Here is a 19,966-nt window from a genome sequence, read left to right as displayed (position 1 = left end):
GGAAAAGCACCCTAGAGGTGCAAGATATTGTGGCAAGATAAGAATGCCACATGTAATATTGTATGGTGTGTGAGTGTTGACCAAAAGAGTGGAAAAGGGAGTGCCACATGGATAATGATGTGTAAAGTGGGATAAAGCTAGAAAGCCTATATCATTGTATGGCTCATTCGAGATATGCAATAGAACTTGTGTTGAGTGTGCATTCTCTCTCTCTCTTATGGAGTTCTTAGTGTGGTTTAATCCACCTTAATTATGTTGCTTAATCTATGTCTATCACCATGATCAATCCCATTTTAGGATTGTTTAACAAAGACCATGTCCACATGCCAGGCCATTAACGCATGCATGTGACAACATCGTGTCAAGCTGCCTTTCGGTTCCCAACTGGACCTCTGTGCTTCCTTATATGGGTGATACAATCCTATCTAGGTTAGAAAATTTAGACACTTGGTATGCAATTTAAATATAAGAAGAAGGCTTGACAGTGAAGACAATGCAAAAAATATGGACAGACTTACCATATCCCATGCTGCTTCGTCAATGGGCTTTCCACAGTCAAGAGCCTCCAGCGTAGCAAGCTCTTCCTTTCTCTCCGTGACCTGATATTCAAACAGACATAACTACATCCTAACCTTACTGCTTCAAAATCACAGAACTGTAATCCCAAAAAGCACAACATTTATTGGCATTAACAAAGCTCATTTTTCAGATATCAACCTACAAGAGCATTGACACAGATCAATAATATACCTAGTTTGGCATGCAGCATCATGATGACTAGACATGTGGACACATGGTATGACACAGCAGGTCATGGACAGCACCCCTATAATGCAGGTTGGTGTGTATAAACGTATATGGCCATCAGTTTATGCCATATAGTGACCAGCAGTTACTTGTGAATTCAATAAGCACTCTCACGCATAGGTAGACAAACATTCATGATGACAGAAATACCTTTGCCGCAATAGCCCGCAAATATCTGGCCCTATACTTTCCAGAGGTGCGTGCCCAATCCTTTCCATTGTTTTTGGTAAATGCTGCTCTAGCAGCCTTAACAGCAAGCTCCACATCTTCTGCTGTCGCTGCAGGTATGGTGCCTGCAAAGGAATCACAATGCCAAAGAGCTTGAGAAAAAATCCGAAAGTGCCACTTCAAAAAGGATAATGATTCGTGATCATATGCTTGCAGTAAACATTTAACATGGGAGGTTGGCCTGTGCTTGCCCGCCTCCAACAACCAGCCCTGCATTCCCCCTTCTTTTCTGGTCTGGCTTGTTAGCCTGTTGCCAGCCAGCCCCTAAACACAAAAATGCAATTTATATTGCTTTTAGTGCCTTTTTATGGCTGGCCTTCTGCCTAGGTGTCGCTGGCTGTTGAGTGTGCTCTGTGGACTGATTTGCAGGCCCATATCATGCTGAGAACTAGCTGGCTGCACTTTCCGCTTTGGCAAGCCCTTGTTTGGTCCATCTGTTCCTTACCTCACACCCTGGTGCAGCCTCTCTTTCTCTCTCCTCTCTCAGGACTCCTTTGTCCCTTTACAAAGACCAAGTCAGGGTTCACAACATGGGCTGGATCTCTCTACTAAACCCTCACCTCAGCTACATCCCATGTGACACATCATTCCCCTTGGCACGTGCTGATCAATACATTTGGGTATACACATAGTTGTTTCTCGTACCGGTACGAATGGGTTCGTACCGTATGGTTCGTACGGTAAGATACCATACGATATCGTACGGTACGAGTTTTTTATTTTTATTTTTCCCCCCAAATTTTTTTTGGAAAAAAAAAATCCAAATGTTTTAAAAAAATATAGAAACCCTGCTTAACGAAGATCCCAAATGCCCACAATACTTCGCAACTTTCGTATCCACTCAGTATTCCATATGGGGTTGTTGAGAGACTTAAAAAATCTAGCAAGGTAGACTGGTAGTGTACACTTGATTGGTAGAATGAGAGAATCTTGCTACATCACTTGGAGATCCCTGGTATAGGTAGGCTAGACAGTTACATTCTCAAGTTATGTACGACGGAGAAGATTTGGACATGGCCATTTTGATCTAGAGAGGAGTCCCTAAACCTATCACTCTAGATGCACTGCTCGTATTTGTGCAAGGATGGTCCCTTAGTCATAAACGCTACACTGGGAGACCTTTGGTATTGCATTACCCATCCAGGTTCTTTTTTGGAGACAATCGGGAGATCCAACTGGGAGAGACACATATCCATGTTCTGGTTCCTCAAGCACTGTAGACTCCTCCCCTCCCAACCTTCCCTCACATTCAAGCTTGAAGCTCCATAGGTTGTAAGTGTTTTTTTTAAAAAAAAACGTATTTTATCGTACGATATCCGAAAATTTCATATCATACCAAAAAATTCCCATATGGTATCATATCGTATTTTCGTACCGTGACAACTATGGGTATACAGATGACAAACTAGCTTTGATATTCATGTTCACTTCTCTAATGAGCCATGGTGTTCGGCCAAGCACCTAACATAATTACTGGAGCACGCAATGAGACCTGGCCTTGGAACTTGAGAGGCCCCGACCTTTGCTTGCCTACAGTGGGATCCACTAAAATGTGGTTTTCTCAAGAGATGCACGCACAAGAAATAATGCCTTGATCGCTTTTCTACTCCCCCAGCAGGCTGCACTTTACACTTTGGCAAGCCTTGGTTTTGTAATGAAGTAGATTTAGTATGCACATGCACATGGGGGATAGGGGCTGTGAAAGTATAGTGAAACAAACGTAAAGTCGGCGTCGGGCGAATATGTGATAAGACGTTTTTTTGGAAAACATATAAAAAATGTGTTTCACTGAATGAAACGTTTCAGTCCATTTCAAATGGTCTGAAACGGGTTTCATTGCTACTATGCATACACGACCCCAGAACCTTCCTGGTCCCTTTGCTGACCCTCAACCGACACCCGTTTGTCTGTTCTGACTGAACCAGACCCGACTGACAAGAACAGACTAAACGGACTCAGAAATCCTCCACAGTCAGATTAAGGCCCTTCCGTGTCTGCTAACAGTTGTAAACCCTCAAAACACTCAAACCAAATCAAGATCTATCACAATGAACATTCATCTAACACCAGCTGACTCTGCACACCAACCCATCTGATTACTAACAGCTGACTGTCAAACAGCCCTCTAACTGTCAGACCAAACTCCAAACCACTATCCTTCAACCTAGACAAGCCAAACCAAGCCTTTTATAACTTCAGCTGATTATGTCTGATGTTCAGCTAACCTAAACTGACCCTGTACTCACTCATCTGATGCTGACTGAGTCAGAACTAACCCAAAATCAACGCCCCACACATCAAACCAACACACCCCAATGGTTCATCTCCATCAACTCATCAAAACAATACACATACCGCAACTAAAATATCAAATACAAACACTTGTATCCATTCACAGTTGAGACAAGCCAAACTCTCAAACTACATCAATTAGGTAAAACAGATCAGCATCTCAACATCCCTGAGACTTGGGGATTAAGTAGGAGAAAGAACACCAAGAACAAGAGGGGTACAAGCCTTTATCTTCAAAGTTCACAAGAAACAGCTACAAAGGACTCTGCAGCCACACTCCACACATCTTCATCCTCAACCCTTGAGCACGAAAAATTCTTTCATAGTTTGTGAAACTTGGTTGAACACAATGCTAATCAATACACTTAAATACACTAAGATTTGATGGACACTTGCTCAAATACAAGAAGTAAATTGCTGAATTGACAAGAGACACACAATGAGCCGGAACGGCCGACCCCTCCCTCAAATAAAGTATATTGATCTTGGGAGAATCAAGTACATAGTGTCATGGGCATTTCTGACCAGACTTTCATACCAATGCATATGAATAGAGTATTGCATACAAGTGGTTGTCGATGTAGACTTGCAACCCACACTACCCTCTCAAGTACCCATGTTCCCTACCATCTGCTCTCTATTGTTCCACCAACACAAGGTAGCAACAATCTGCAAGAGAGCACGTAAGACAAGAGAACACTACAAAGGATATGTGATCTTGTAATCCAGTTCGTCCCTCCTGATACTTGCTTCCATGTTTAAGAATTAAAGCTTACCAATTGCAAGTAGAGTCGATGACAGCGAAAGTCTTCACGATGGAAGTCCTTGGAGTGAAGAGATCTTCGATTTGTCGCAATTCTTCGCGACAAAAGTCTTCAAGAGGATGAAGGGAACCTTGGGAAAGCTTCCCCTATGGTTCAACTTCAGAAAGGAGGGCTGAATTAGGGTTTTCAGCAAAAAGACCAGAAATTACAGCAATAAAGAGAGCTGTTTTGCTGAATTTCAGTCATTGGGAGTGTGTAGGAGAGTGATTAGCATCCGGAAACACTCTTAGAAGCTTGAAAATCACCTTAGCAAGCTTGGAAATGTAGTTGGGAAGGAGAATGTGCAGAAAATGCAGCCCAACAGCCCTCATGAAGGAGGCGCCAATCTCTAGAGAGAGGAAGAGGAGTGAGGTGGTGAGTTGTCCAGTGTAGGTGGCAGGCAGGTGCTTTGTGGAGCAAGCTAGAGTGGACACATGGCTGGTTACTCCCTTTGTACAAAGGGGATAAGGTCTGGGCGGTGGACATTGGGTTATATCCACCTCGGGACATTAGTGTGTGTGAACACCGGGCTGGTCATAATTTATAAGTGACTTTTGGTCGCCCAAAACTTAATAAAGTGTGTACATACTACACACTCACTTATAAATTAGTGCTAACTCCTAAGGCCAAGTTTATGACCAATACTTACCACCTGTCACATGCCACATAACCATGTCAGCAGACAGTTTCACACGCACGGTTCGCGGGCGGGCGTCCCCTTACCCGGAACTACACATTGGTCAAGCAAGCATGAAAACAGCATGCTATTTCAATTGCAAGCAAGCACATAAAGATGCTATGCAATGCAACATTGGTATGTACAATCCCCGTTCATGAGACTATACCAAAATAGACGTGCTCCAGGCAAGTACACGAGGTACCATACCCAATGGAACACCAATCCACCAAGCATTTCCGGGCATGTATACGGAGGCACAAGTCCCAACGGAAAGCCAAGTCCACAATATCACATGAGTGGCATCAATCCCCGGCATAAACAACTGCCATGGACACCAGTCCAATGTACATACATGATAAGAAAGCACAGGTGGATCAATTGGGTGGCCAAATGGTGACAGTTTGCTCCCAACCCCCAAGGTTAGAGCACTTATGCTCAACCATATGTTCTGGCAACAATTCATTGCAAGCATTACACATATATATATACATAGATGAATCCAGGAACATGCCCAAATTCACCTTTTAGGAACGTGCACGTTATATACTCATGGTAGTCAACCCACAAGACTATACAACTATCAACTCCATTATGCGTAGTATGGACTAGATACTACAACATCTCCACTAACGTCATCAGTGCCCAATAGTGGGTGTAGAACTCTGTATCAAGATATGCTCTCACACACGCACTCCACACACACACACACACACACGCACTCCACACACATAAGAGCATATATTCACACAAAGCCCTTCGTATTGAGTTTCTGTCAAACCTCCGGAGATGCAGGGCACTTAAGCTCCTATTGGTTGATTTCCAACCTGGATCAAATGGGTACATCGTCATCCTCCAAAGCCATCTAACTAACTTGATCCAGCTACCTGGATCAAAAACCTGCAAACTGTCTGCCAATACCCCCTTAGTCTTGCCCCTATCAAATGGTTGCATTATCCATGGAAACTTACTGTCCAACCTCTTTTCAATCCCTTCACTACTGCCAACTTCCAGCAAGCCTTCATTCCATTTCTCAAAAGGATCCTCACCATCACAAAAAAACTCCTCAACCAAATCATCCTCAAGAACCTTGCCAAAAGGCATATCACCAAAACTATCTTCAAGAACATCATTACCATCCTTACGCATAAAGGCACAGATCTCCTTAGAGCACTTTTCTTCTTGTAAAGTTGGATCTGCATAAAATTCATCATCACACCCACTCTTCTCATCAATCAAACTCAGAATGTCCTGCAAACATTCCTCAGGAAAAGTATCACCATTCTTCACAACACGCAGATTCTAAACATTCCCCAAATATTCTGCATCATGCAGGCGACAATTTTGATCCAATTCATCAGAGCCATCTGGCTGGCTACCCATACAGCCAACATTCAAGGGTTCCACAACAGAAGCAGCAACATCCCTAACATCGTCAAAGAGCTGCCCATTCAGACTACCTCTACGAACCTTGACTACAGATATCCCATCAAAAACATCTTCATAGACAAGTCAATCATCTCCTAAAACAGACTCCTAAGTCTGTCCACAATATTCTTTTCTTTGTAAAACAGCAGTTGCATTAGCATCATTCTGCTCACACTCCATTGCATCCAAGCCTTGGCTCTCTTTCAAACAGTCTGCTTTATGCAAGCAGCAGCTCTCCTTAGTCACATCTCCCCAGATATCTGACTGAATTTCCTCACAGCTCATGTTTAAGGTCTCAGTAACCTTTGCAGCAACATCAGCATCCACATCAAAGCAAGTAATATCAATATCATTAAGGAAACTATCAACAAAGCATGGAGAAGCATCTTCCAGCTCAGTCACATTCATCATCCACAACATGCACTGACTTCCTTGCCACTTCTAGCATACATTCAGAGGTTTGCGTCACAATACCATCCACAATTCCATTCTCTTGCAGACCCCTTTCTGAAAAAAATATGGCCAACATCCTTCAAATCCGTGTCTGCTTCCTCTGTAAACATACATCCTGCCTCCCAAAGAGTCATCTGCAACCATGAGCTCAACAGCCTCATCAAGAAGCTCCCGTCCAATCTGGTATCCATCAACCAAATCAATGAACCATTTTGCTTCCGAGTCAAAGAGGCATCACACTACTCACAAGGATCAACACCTATTACGGTGGGAAGCCAAATCCTGGAAACCTGCTGAAGACCACGCAAGGCCTTCTCATACCTGTAAAACACCCCCTCTGAATCCGGAACCACAAAGCCTAGAGAATGTGCAACCACCACCTCCTTCTGCAAGTAATCAACTGCCACCTACCTGGCTTTCCAAGAGGTCCCAGTGGAAAGAACATCCTCATCTACAGGAGTTTCTGTCCCGAATGCTACGAGACATCAGAGCATAGGTCACCTGTAAAGTTTCCTCTGACTGACGAACACAAGAACTACCAACATCAGTACTGGAAAGTTCCTGCCAAATACTGCCATCAACTGGCAAGCTATCCTCCATCTGGTCCCGGAAAGCCTACACCTGCAGCGTATCCACACTTAAGTGGCCATTACCAGACTGCCACTCATCACAAAACTGAGGACCTGGGGGAGAGAGTGCTAAAAGCTTGTAAACTCCATTCTCCACTCCGCCTTCCCAAACTACCTAGCCTGTTGCCTTGTCCCGGAGAAAACAAAATGCTCATCAAACTCCACCCGTACACCAGTCTTGCAAACCTGATGCACTGACAACAGATGAAAACCAAGTGACGGAACATACAACACCTGGGAGGAATGCTTCCCCCCTCTGCCATTGAGAACTATCTCCAACCTGCCCTCACTGTGAACTGGGATAGTGGATGTATCCCCAATAAGAATGTGACCAGAATACCTACAGAGATCCTGTAAAGCCGAACGGGAAGGAGTCATGTGCTTGGAAGCACCACTGTCTAGAATCCACTCCCGAGTATCCGTTGCAGAGAGTCCTCCAACCTCCTCCCTGCCTGAAGAAAATGTAACATTGGTGTCCATCACCTCCAAGTGCACAAAAGCCGGAGTCTTCATGATTGCTGCTGAGAAATCTTCACCCTTCTCGGTCTTCCGCTTGGGACACTGCCTCCAATAGTGGCCTTTCTCGCCACAATCATTACAGGTCCTCTCTGCCTTTAGTTTCTCGCGGTCAGCGTCGGACTTCTTCTCAGAAAACTTCTCCGATGAAGCCTTCCCTTTGCCCATGTTACGGCCTTTCGACCGTTGGCCAGTTAAGGCCTCCGAACCTCCACCCTGAGGAGGGTTCGAGAATCTTTCCTCCTGGTCCAAGACCATGGGCACAAGCTCCTCCCACGTGATAGTACTGAGCCTGCCACTGGTAATCAAAGACGAGTAAAATGCTGAGTGCTAAGAGGGCAAATGCGACAGCAACGTTATGGCCATGTCCTCTGATGATATCTCCTTCCCAGCCTAAAGAACTTCCTGCTGAAGAGCCTGCAGCTTGTTAATATGCTCCCGCATCGTCGAGAACTTTGCAGGGCTCATAACCTGCATCTATACTTCCAAGGAAATCCTCTTCATGGGCGATACCCTGTTGTAAAGAGAAGCCAAATGCGGCCATATACCTCTGGCCAGCGTCATATGCTTTACATGATTGATTACCTGCGGTGTGCAGTTGAGGAAGATAAATGAACAGACCCTGGCGTTGACATGATCCCACAACTGTGCCTATGCCTCCCGGTCCTTACGAATCGACGGTAACTCCCCTTCCTCTACTTCCGGCCGTGGAACCCCGACAACGATGAAATCAGCAAGGTCGTAAGACTCCATAACAGATTCCATCATAACCTTCCATATGCCGTAGTTGTTCCCGTCCAACTGATGGTCCACCGGGAACGTGGGGAGTGTAGGGATCTTCACATGCCTCTCGGCCATCTCTAACAAATCTGCCATTGCGGGGATGTAATCTGAAAAAGGGTGGGTGGGTGGGAACAAAGAAGAACTTACACTTGCAAGTGGCTGTCCAACAAATCAGCCTACTGTCCTCTTGCTTCTCCTCTTCCCGATCAATCCAAAACAGTCCACCAATCACCAACGCAACAGTCCCCCTCTTGCTCACACAACTCCCAAGAACTATCTAGAGCCTAGGGCTCTGATACCATGTCAGAATACACAGCGGAGATGATGACCAAATCTGGAAACACAAGAGCAAGTGCAAGAAAAACAGCAATGGAGAGAGAGGCGTATAACTCTACTATATATACACAAGAAGAATCCCAAATACAATGATACAATGGCAAGGCAGCAGTTGGCCTGCTCCAGAGCCAGCCGACTGGGTCCAGTTCTCCACGACCTGCTCTAAGGCCAGTCGACCAGCACAAACAGGGTCGGCCAGCACTATCCCAAGGTCGGGTACAGTCGGCCAGAGAAAAAACAAGAGAACAACTGGCTGCCAACACATGACTGCCACCCCAGGCCAAGAAAAAATGGGAAAAATATGGGGAGTGAGGAAAAATGAGATAACACATACAAGGGCGGGCACACCCACAACAGAGGCCCTGGTGTCTCAGTAAAGACAGGAGATGACTTCTAACATGAATATGCCATGGACATTCTCAGAGATTATCCAGAAGAGGCAGCCAGAACAAGAGATTAAAGACTAGGACATGAAGCACTGTGTGAAGTGGGGACTTGGAGATGACCTGAAGATGTTGTCGGCTGTGTACAGGAGCTGTCAGCTGAACCAAAGAACGACACACGAGCTGTCGGCTGAAGCGGCTGCAGGCGCATCTTCATGTTGGGATTTAGTATCCAGTCGGCTGGCCGACTGCTGGTCGGCCAGTTCCCCAAGGAATTCAAAGGCCTATAAATAGGCAAAGAGGCTCCTCATTGTAATCATTCATTCCTTTATGGAGTGGATCCTTAGGGTCCAAGTAAGGACCAGATTTTGGGTGTTTATCACCTTTTGTATGAGGCAGCCTAGGGCTGTAGAAGAGTACCTTTTGTACTATATGATATATACTGAATTTCCAGCTCTCTCTCTCTCTACTCTCTCTTCATGTTTGCGTTTTGCATCAGCATGTTCTCAGTGGTGTTTAGGGCTGAAAGAAGACCCCCAAAGCTTCCGCGTGTTACAAGGACGCTACATGGGAGACATTGACTACCTTTCAGAGAGATTACCCTGGGTTTTTACTGAGCTCAGAAGTGAGCTCTTAGAGGAAGGGGAGTATGTGTGTACTACACGTACACAAGACTAGCTTGGAGGCTTGGGGAAGCTTGGAGCTAGGCAGGCTGATTGGACTAGGGATAGAGTGACGGACGGGCACCCAAGTATGGACGGGCGGGCGCCCAAGTGTGGACGCCCAATGACCAGCCAAGAGTCTATAAATGGATGGCCAAGGTTAGTCAAAAGTTCATAGAGCCTCACATGTCTTTGTGAGAGCTCTATGGTCAGGAGCCTGGATCTAGTGCAAATGTGCACCTGCTTTATGCAACCGAGGCCGGCAATAGTATCGAGGCCCGCGACGAGGGTAGCTCCGTGGCGGTATGGGACGTCACGGGGTAGAGACTGGTCGGTACGTCTTGCTAGTTAGCTCAGCTCGAGGCTTAGTGGGGACAGCCAAGACTTGTAGGTCGTACACACGGCTATCAAGGTTGGGAGGTGAGTCGGGCCTGCACCCCCTTCACATTGTTTGGCTTTGTTTTGCAGGTTTCGAGTCTTGTATCAGGAACGTTCTACAAGGAGATCCATGGGGATTTGACACGGTTGGCTTGCCAGATGTTGGTAGCAAGCAAGGACGCTGTAGTTCTTGCATTCGTGGTAAGCAGCACAAGGAATCTTTTCCGAAGCAAGCTTCCAGGCGGGCTTTGAAACCTTTGGAGTTGGTACACACTGACTTGTGTGGACCTATGCAGACAGCATCCTTGGGGTTTCTTTGTACTTTATGGTGCTACTTGATGATTATTCCAGATTCACATGGGTTTATTTCCTTTCACAGAAGGACCAAGCTTTTTTTCGGTTCAAGGAGTGGCATGTGATGGTGGAGAAAGATTCTGGCTTGCAGATTAAGACTCTTCAGGCTGACGAAGGAGGTGAATTTTCTTCCAATGCTTTTGTGAGATTTTGTGCGGAACATGGCATCAAGCGGGAACAAGCCAATACAAGTTCGCAGTCAAAGAATGGAGTAGTTGAACGTAAGAACAGGTCTGTGGTGGAGATGGCGAGGACGATGCTGGAGCATCGTGATCTTCCTCGTCCACTTTGGGAAGAGGCGTGGCTACGGCTGTCCATATCCTCAACCGTTCTTCGACGACTTCAGTACCGAACATGACTCCCTTTGAGGCATATTTTGGCAGGAAACCTGATGTCTCCCATTTCCGTGTGTTTGGGAGTGATGCATATGTTCGCATTCCGAAGAATGCAAAGGGGAATGCTCAACTCAAAGTCCCAAAAACTTGTCTTTGTGGGATATAACTCTCTTTCCAAGGGATACAGGTTATATGATCCAGAGAGGAATGAGGTTGTTGTCAGTAGGGATGTGGTCTTTGATGAGCATGTTCCAGTTTCCACTATTGATGAGCCGCCACTTCTTGGAGACCCATAAGATTCTGATGATGGTTCCCAGTCGATTGTTCCAACTGGACAGCCTTGTCAGTTGAGGAGGTCGAGCCCACAGCTGGAGATGAGCCCCCGCAGCAGCAAGAGGCTCCGCGTTCTGTTCGAGTACCCAGGTGGTTGGTAGACACCCTTAGGGAGTCAGGTGTCACAGAGCTTCCCTCCGAATGGACCACAGAGGACGGACCTCGAAGATCGCACAGAGTTCGTGATAAAAGTCATTCAGCAGAGCTTTTACAGGTAAACTATGCTTTGATATCTCGTATCATGCGCGACAAAGAGCCCACTTCCATCAAGGAAGCCCTTGCACAGGATACTTGGAGGAAAGCCATGCAGGTGGAACTGGATGCCATTGAGAAGAATAACACTTGGCAGTTGGTACCGAGGCTGTCGAAACGGTCTATCATTGGTGTCTTTAAGACCAAGTATACGTCAGATGCGTCGGTGGACAAACACAAAGCTAGACTTGTGGCTAAGGGTTATGCTGAACGGCTGGGCATCGACTATGAGGATACCTTTGCACCAATAGCGAGGATGACCACGATTCAGACCGTTCTTGCCCTTGCTTCTTCTCAGCGGTGGCCCGTATATCAGATGGATGTTAAATCTGTGTTCCTTAATGGTGACCTGCAGGAGGAGGTGTATGTTGAGCAGCCTCCAGGCTTTGAGGTTCCAAGATCAAAGGGGATAGTTTACAGGTTGCGGAAGGCCTTGTATGGTCTTAAGTAAGCTCCCAGGGCTTGGAATCAGAAGACTGATTCCTTCTTTCTACGGATTGGATTTCAGAGATCGGTTGCAGATCCCAACCTATCTCTTTCGAGAACGCGGCATGGTCACGTTGATCATCCTTTATGTGGATGACCTCATTCTCACCGACAGTCATATGGAGCACATTGCAGTGACGAAGGCTACCTTGTCAAAGGAGTTTGAGATGCCGATTTAGGCTTACTCCACTTCTTCTTGGGATTGGAGATCTGGCAGACCCAAAGGGGGTTCTTTGTCTCTCAACAGCAGTATGGTCATGAGTTGCTCGAGGCCTTTGGGATGGAGAACTGCAAGCCTATCACGTCGCCGATGGACCCGAACACAAAGCTTACAATGAATGATCCTTGTGAGCCAGTTGATGCGTCTCTGTACCGGAAGCTGGTTGGTTCATTGATCTGGTTGCTGAACACCAGATTGGACTAGAGCTTTCCTGAGGGACTGTTGAGCTCATTCATGCAGAGGCCGTTGAAGTCTCATTGGGACGCAGGATTGTGGATCTTGCGGTATCTGCAGGGTACAAAGGATCTTGGACTCTTCTACACCGCTGGAGGTGACACGAAGGAACGAGTTCGACTCCAAGGATGGAGTGACTCAAATTGGGGAGGAGATCCAAACACGAGGAGATCCACATCAGGCTACAGTTTCTCCCTTGGCTCAGGAGCGGTTTCATGGAGCAGCAAGAGGCAACCAACTATTGCCTTGCCATCGACAGAGGCAGAGTGTCGGGCTGCTTGTGGTGCTGCTTGCGAGGTTGTGTGGCTGCGGAGGTTGCTTTGCGAGCTTGGGTTTCCACAGAAGGAGCCCACGGTCATCCACTGCGATAACCAGAGCTGTATCGCTATTACTCGGAATCCGGTCTTCCATGCCCGGACCAAGCACGTAGAGATACAATATCACTTTGTTCATGAGAAGATTTTGGCGAGTGACATCTTGCTTCTTTATTGTTCGACGAAGGACAATGCGGGGGAGCTCTTCACGAAGTCTCTACCTCAGGCTATGCTTCGGTGGTACTCCAACTCACTCGGGTTGGTTCCACATCCAGGAGCTGAGAGAGGGTGTTAGCAGTCATCTCCTGTCTATACACTATGTCAGGGCCTCTGTTGTGGGTGTGCCCGCCCAGTTTTGGTGTTTCCCCATTTTTCCTCACTTCCCTGTATTTTCCCCACTTTTTCCTATGTGGGAGGTTGTCCTCTTCCTGTCGGCTGTCCCATTTGCTGGCCGACTGGATTCTGGGCCCCGACCTGCTGTCTAGCCTTGGCCGACTGCCCTTATGCTGGCCGACTGGACTTTGTGCTAGTCGTGGTCATCTCGGCTGCTGTCGGCTGTTTTAGTACTGGCCAACCAGCAGCCTGAGGCCATATAAAATGGCCCCTTGCCCCCCCACACTAGTCATTCAGTATTCCAGGATTTATTGGTGTATATATAGCAGAGTTACACTATCTTCTCTCTTGCATCTGTGTATTGCTCTCTACAACAGTTGTCTTCATTTCCGCTGTGCATTCTGACACAAAGCTCTCTCTCTCTCTCTCTCTCATCTCTTAAAGTGTAAAATAATAAAGTGGATTACCAAAGACTCACGAAACTCATGATAAAGAAGGCGGTGTGAGACTTTGTGAGACAGGATTCTACATCTACGCATAATTCCGCTACATGTTACATCCTAGTTCTTAGATCGATTGGCAGCATTCGTGTAGACATAGTTCCTATATTTGAGCAAAGAGGCATTGTTTATGAGGGTAGTGATGATTTTTCTAAGGTTAGACCTCGTAGGAGAGGTAGGATTGTGCATATGGATCTAGAGAGCTTTGTATTTGATTTAGACATTTTCCTAGATCCAGTGATTAGAGAGGTTGACCTATCTTGGGATATAGGCTATACATGGACATCATTGAGAGACACAGACTATGCTCATGATGATGACTTTAGAGATTGTGAAAATGACATGGTCATTGATTCAATGGATGATGCCATTTTCATCTCATGCATGGGTACACTATCAGTATTCAATGATGATGATGCTTATGGTGGTGATCCTATTGATCATGCTTTTGCTTTGGAGAACCACACGTGGAGGATTTCCCACATGAGGACATGTTGCATATTTTGGATCGTGCATTGATGCACTGGATCATGTCTCAGATGATTCGAGCTATGCTATCATGTCTCAAATGATTCGAGCTATGCTATCATGGATGATGGCATTGGTTTACATCTCGAGGGGTGCACTACTAAGAAACCCTATGTATCACGTGCGTTCAAGGGGTGTTTAAAAAACCGCTTAGAGGTAAATTTTTCATGAATAAAATGACCCCTTTTTCTTTATAGACTTACGGTTTTTTCTTCAAAATCGATATAAAAAACCCCTTCATTTCTGTAAGTTTACCTTAAATTTTTGAATTAAAAAACCCCTTCATTTGAACTCACATGGTATACTTACATATTTTTAGGTAAACCCCCCGAAGTTCACATGGGTTCCTGCATGGTGCCGACTTTGAGATGTGTTTCTTCGGTTTCCATGATTGTCTACACGACCCTAGTTTCTTTGGAACCGGGCTATTCATTTTGGCCCTTGGGTGGATCATATACCACTTGGGATGTATAGTAGATAATTACATGGCATACCATTCAGATGCACTTGTCACATTTCTTAGTCTTGATCTACTCAGACCATTCGACATTCCAACTAGGAGTTCTATTTCCATTTGGCATATATCCTCGATGTAAGTTCCATGTTATGGTTCTGAGAATGGGCTTATGAGCTATCCCTCAGACTTGAGCTTCCCTTTTGACCTCAGAGCTATTGTTACAATGGATTCGAGGGTCCGTGATGCATACTACATTTATCCATTTGACCCAGGAGGATTCATACCTAGCCTCATCACCAACATTGGCTTTCTACATTTTCCATTCAATCCAGGCGGTGCGAGAGCCATTGCTTTGGAGTATACATGGCTTCGATTTACATTTCATCCATGCAGTCACGGTTGGCATAGGGCTCATGGACATTGTACCTTTTTTACCCTTTTGATGATATGACATCTTATCTTCTTGGAGCTTATGCCCAAGTTTTCATGGCTGCTTCATGACAGTCGTTCCGTGTTTAGGTGCTACTCCCTAGTATGAGTGAGACATGTGTGTACTCCATGCTAATGAGTGCACACTGCAACCCCTAGGTACCCTTCATTGCATGTTTGCTCCATCTGCTCCTTACCTCACCTTGGTGCAGCCTCTCTTTCTCTCTTCTCTCTCAGGCCTCCTTTGTCCCTTTACAGAGACCAAGTCAAGGTTCACAACATGGGTTGGTTCTCTCTACTAAACCCTCACCTCAGCTACATCCCATGTGACACATCATTCCCCTTGGCACGTGCAGATCAATAAATTTAGGTATACAGATGACAAACTAGCTTTGATATTCATGTCCACTTCTCTTTTGAGCCATGGCGTTCAGCCAAGCACCTAACATAAGTTACTGGAGCACGCAATGAGACTTGGCCTTGGAACTTGAGAGGTACAAGCAAAAGAAAATGGTGCACAGCCACATGAAAAACTCAGCCCCCTATGCACATGTTTTCTGTTGTTGGTGGCAATATCCACATCATAGTCACACGAACATTTAATTCGTGTCAAGGTTCACAAACTTTTAATTCAAAACATTTGTTCTTTGCATACGAAATGTCACAAGGTTCCGTGTTAAAACTTAACACATGCACACATGCACACGAACAAATATAAGCATGTAAGGGGAAGATAAAAGAATACACATTAAAAGGCTTGGCTATGGAAGGGGAAGATAAAAGAATACGGAGGAGGTAAAAGAGGAGAAGAGACGATAGTTGAAAAACCTCCTAGTCCATTTTCAAAGGTTTGCATACTTTATAAAGAAATTTAGCTACAACCCACTCTGCGTATGTTGTCAAGCTCTATGGACAAAAAGTGCTATGCGCCCGTACTGAGGCCTGCAGTTCAGAGACTAATTAATGGGTTTTTTTCCTTAGGGCGTGAGTGTGCTATGGAAGGAAAACAAGCGGAGGGGAAGACGGGGGAAGGGGGTTAATTAGTTGTTAATTAGTTGAAAAAAACTACAGGTTTAAGAGTAAAAACAGCAATGCTTTGCTCGTAGGACATCAGATCATAGGTTTAATTAAGCTAAATCCTGCTACATGTAGAAGTAATTTCCTCTGATTAAGATCTAAAGAAGAAAATTAAGGCGAAGGTGAAGAGAACCGACCTATGGACTGTTCCGTGGCGGGATTGATGATGGGAAGGCGATTGCCGAGGACTGGTTCTCGCCAGTCGCCATTAATAAAGAGCTGGCGGGTGGGGATCTTCTGCATAGCAATCGCCAGTGCTATGTATACTGAGCTCTTGCACAGGTTCAGCTTCGATACCAGCGTACTGTAAATGGAGTAGCCTGAGCCCTGAAGTCGTTGAAATGGAATTCTGTGTTGAGCTCTGGGTTAGTGCCAATTTTGTGCGCACACACAGCAAATGATAAAGGCCTTCCTAAAGCCCAAGGTACTGCCTACACGTCCCAATGTGGATGGGTGTTCTACCCATTCTCAGAGTTTGAAAGTGATGGTATGAGAATTCAGTACATTTATTGTATCTTTTTTGAAAAAAAAAACGCTCATAGTGAAGACCATTCACACATACATAAAAGGCCCATGCTTCCTAGGGCCACAACAAATGCTAAAGGGCCCTCCTAAAGCCCAGAGGTAGTGCCGCGGCCCAAACGGAGGTGTTACCCACTCTCATAGTGGAAAGTGATGGCATGCTATTTCAATAACCTTCTTGTGCCAAAAAAAAAAGCGCTCATAGTAGTGAATGATCCTTCGCACACATACATAAAAGGCCCATGCTTCCTAGGTTCCATACACATAGGGGTTGCTTCACTTAGTGTTAATTTTTGACACTTTTCATGCAGGCATTTCATGCCCCAAAAAAATAAGTGGTTTAAAAAAATTTGTTGTCAAAATTTTAACTACAAAAGGCTAAATACCACTGGTGCATTGTTGCATGACAAAATGAATGGCTTGTCTCTAGTAGTATCAAAGGAATAAGCCCATCTTGTCTCTATCAAAGTCAAAGGAATAAGCCCGTGTTGTGCACTAGGGCGAGGAGCTAAGGTTACGTGATTACATGATGGGATTTCCCTTTTATATGAAGCCATGAATAACTATCATCGATGGAGGTTTGGATGAAAAGTAACCCTATTATTAACTATAACTATAGCCTCCCCTTATAAGCCCTAACCCAAGTGGGGTTATCTCCTAATCCTCAGTTGACCTAGCACTGGTTAACCTATTGACCTCTAGCATAGTCTTTTTTTTTTAATGCTTCAAATAGTATATGTAAAGAAAATGCCTCTATCCAAATGCCACATCTTTAGCAAGACACATAACTATTAGGTAGGGTCGCTTTGTTCTTAACTGCGTGGTACTCACCCTCTAGGTATGTGTAAAAATCAAGTGGGCTAAATTAAATTTAGCATGCATCTAACTTGAGACTTCTTAAAGGCTCTCAGATATGATTATAGCTCATGGAGATTTCTTGAAAGCTCTCGCATACGATTATAGATAACTATTGGAAAAAAAAATGAGGTCATCACAAAATGTGGAGAGATGTGTGTTGTCATTCAGGCCCTTTACAAATAACACGAATGCTTACAATTATCTCCCTAGTTCAATCCCCCTATCATCACCTAAAAGCTTAGGGTGGTTCATCTAGGGATATGTCAGATATCACATTAATTTGGACGTTCTACACTGCAAGAGCCAGAGTGAGAGTGGTAGTTAAGTGGCTATTAAAGCGAGTGATGTCCGGCGGCGATCGTGGGTGAGTGGGGCTTGGCCTCACATGTGTGGATGCATGCCCCCGTACCTAGTGAAGGGTGACGGACTGCATGCATGGAGTGTGACATCTGGGAGCATCACCCAGATAAAGATGTTAGCGATTGGGGGGACTGGGGGAATGGAGGATCCGAGGAGATGAAGAGGACGCGGGAGACAAAGGATGAGGGAAGAGATCGTAAGAAATCCTCGCGAGAATGGGTAGCTGATAGAATCATTGTTCAAGTGTAGAAACCCCTAACTAGAGGCGAGAAGGTATGTTTGCAGGTGTTCCCCGAGCTGGTGAGGAGTTAGGCTGATTTGTTCTCTTTGTGTAGTGTGATTATGTTTTGCTCAGGTAAAATTCCATCGAAAGCCGATGTTGCTAGATAGTTGCAGGATGATGTCTTTCATGGTAGAGTTGTCTCTCATGTTTTCTATCCAGGCAAAGGTTTCTTTAATATTCTATTTACTAAAGCACAGGCAATGTCGGAGTTTTTTGCTAGAGCTCCCCTCTTCATGGATCACAGGTTGATGCATGTTATCCCATTTGATCCTTTTTTTATGTTAATAGAAGCCTGTTTGAATCATGTCGTGTGTGGGTGGAAGTTGTTAGGTTACCTCCTTGGCTTCGTCCTATTCTGAGGGAGGTGCTATATTTACCAAAAGGATGATGCAAGTAATCAGCAGGCTAATAGTGTGTGTATTGCATGGAATAGGGCCATATAGACGCTTAAATCTATAGAAGTGGATTTAGGCGATTTAGGCAAGATGGAGTTGATGGTGAAATTCAGGCCTTTTCTTGGTGCATGCTTTAAATGTGATGGGTTTGGTCATATCGCTAGAAACTGTGTAAAGGGGGAACAATCTATATGGGTACCTCATACTCTTAAAATGTCAATTAATTCCAGCACTGCTTTTTCTGATCACACGCCCCTTAAATGGGGATGGCATGTTCTAGGTGGGGAAGAACCTAAATTAAATAAGTTTCCCACTAGGATCTAAGAGTTAATAATCTGATTCTAAAGGATGAGCTACTTGTTAGGCGGACTAAGGAGGCTACATAGAGACTTAAAAGGAGAGGCAAATCGCAAGGTTCTTGGAGGACTTTTGCCAATGAAATGCAGGGTATAATGAGGGGGGTTGGGAAATTAAGAGCTAAGGAAAGTAGACAAGAGAGAAAGAGATGGGGAGATCTTCTGGAATCTTTACAGAAAAAAAGACAGGTTGGGAACTAACTATTAAAGAGACAACTTGGTATTTTAAGTGCCAAGTTGGGCTAAAGAGTGAAGATGAGAAATGCTCCAAGAGGGAAGAGGTTAGATATAAATGGAAAACCTTTACCAACAAAAGGAGAGCAGATGGGTATCTGTTTAAGCTAACTGAAAAGCTAAAAGGCAAGGAGGTGATAGGAGGGTTTTGGATGAAAATGGGTAGGAATTAAAAGGGTTGAGGCTAATAGCCAAAAAAATGGGTTGAGTATCTAGGGGCAACTCATAGGAGTTGCAATGGAAATCTTACCTTAAAAAAGTAACATACCTAGTAACATTTTATGTTTACAACTTTGACAATTTTCACAAAATTAACATTCAAGTTATTTTGTTTCTCTCTCTCTCTCTCTCTCTCTCTACACGATCAGCCTCCTGCGACCTCCATGAACCTGCTAGAAGAGAATAGGGCAACTCTCCACTCGACTGCCAAATATAGAAACCCTAGCCGATGAAAATGGCCCTGACCGATCACACATGTCCGGACTCCCTTGAATCGCCCGACTCTCGCCTAGTCCTACCAGTGTCCAGACACTACTCCCCACTCTCCACTCGACCGCCAAATATAGAAACCTGCTAGAAGAGAATAGGGCATCGACTGATCGATCACACATGTCCGGACTCCCTTGAATCGCCCGACTCTTGCCTAGTCCTACCAGTGTCCAGACACTACTCCCCACTCTCCACTCGACCGCCAAATATAGAAACCTGCTAGAAGAGAATAGGGCATCGACT

The 19,966-nt window shown here is 45.1% G+C and overlaps 1 protein-coding gene across 1 annotated transcript in view; it reads right to left on the bottom strand.

Moving 5' to 3' along the window:
• The window catches only part of LOC147623292 (aminoaldehyde dehydrogenase ALDH10A9, peroxisomal-like), a 32,408-nt gene extending 15,699 nt beyond the window's left edge, over positions 1 to 16,709 (bottom strand). Inside the window, exons 1-3 of the mRNA XM_086821402.1 lie at positions 16,364 to 16,709; positions 958 to 1,100; positions 519 to 599 (exon numbers count right to left, since the gene is read on the bottom strand). Of these exons, the coding sequence (XP_086677528.1) occupies positions 519 to 599; positions 958 to 1,100; positions 16,364 to 16,469 (330 nt within the window). The 5' untranslated portion in view covers positions 16,470 to 16,709. The remainder of the gene's footprint in view (positions 1 to 518; positions 600 to 957; positions 1,101 to 16,363) is intronic.
• Positions 16,710 to 19,966: the final 3,257 nt, after the last annotated feature.

This window comes from Cibotium barometz, chromosome 27 (genome assembly GCF_041138505.1).
Source record: "Cibotium barometz isolate CiBa-2024 chromosome 27, ASM4113850v1, whole genome shotgun sequence".
NCBI classification, from domain to species: Eukaryota; Viridiplantae; Streptophyta; class Polypodiopsida; order Cyatheales; family Cibotiaceae; genus Cibotium; species Cibotium barometz.
The sequence above is the reverse complement of the archived record's forward strand: the minus strand, read 5'-3'. Positions and strand labels throughout refer to the sequence as shown.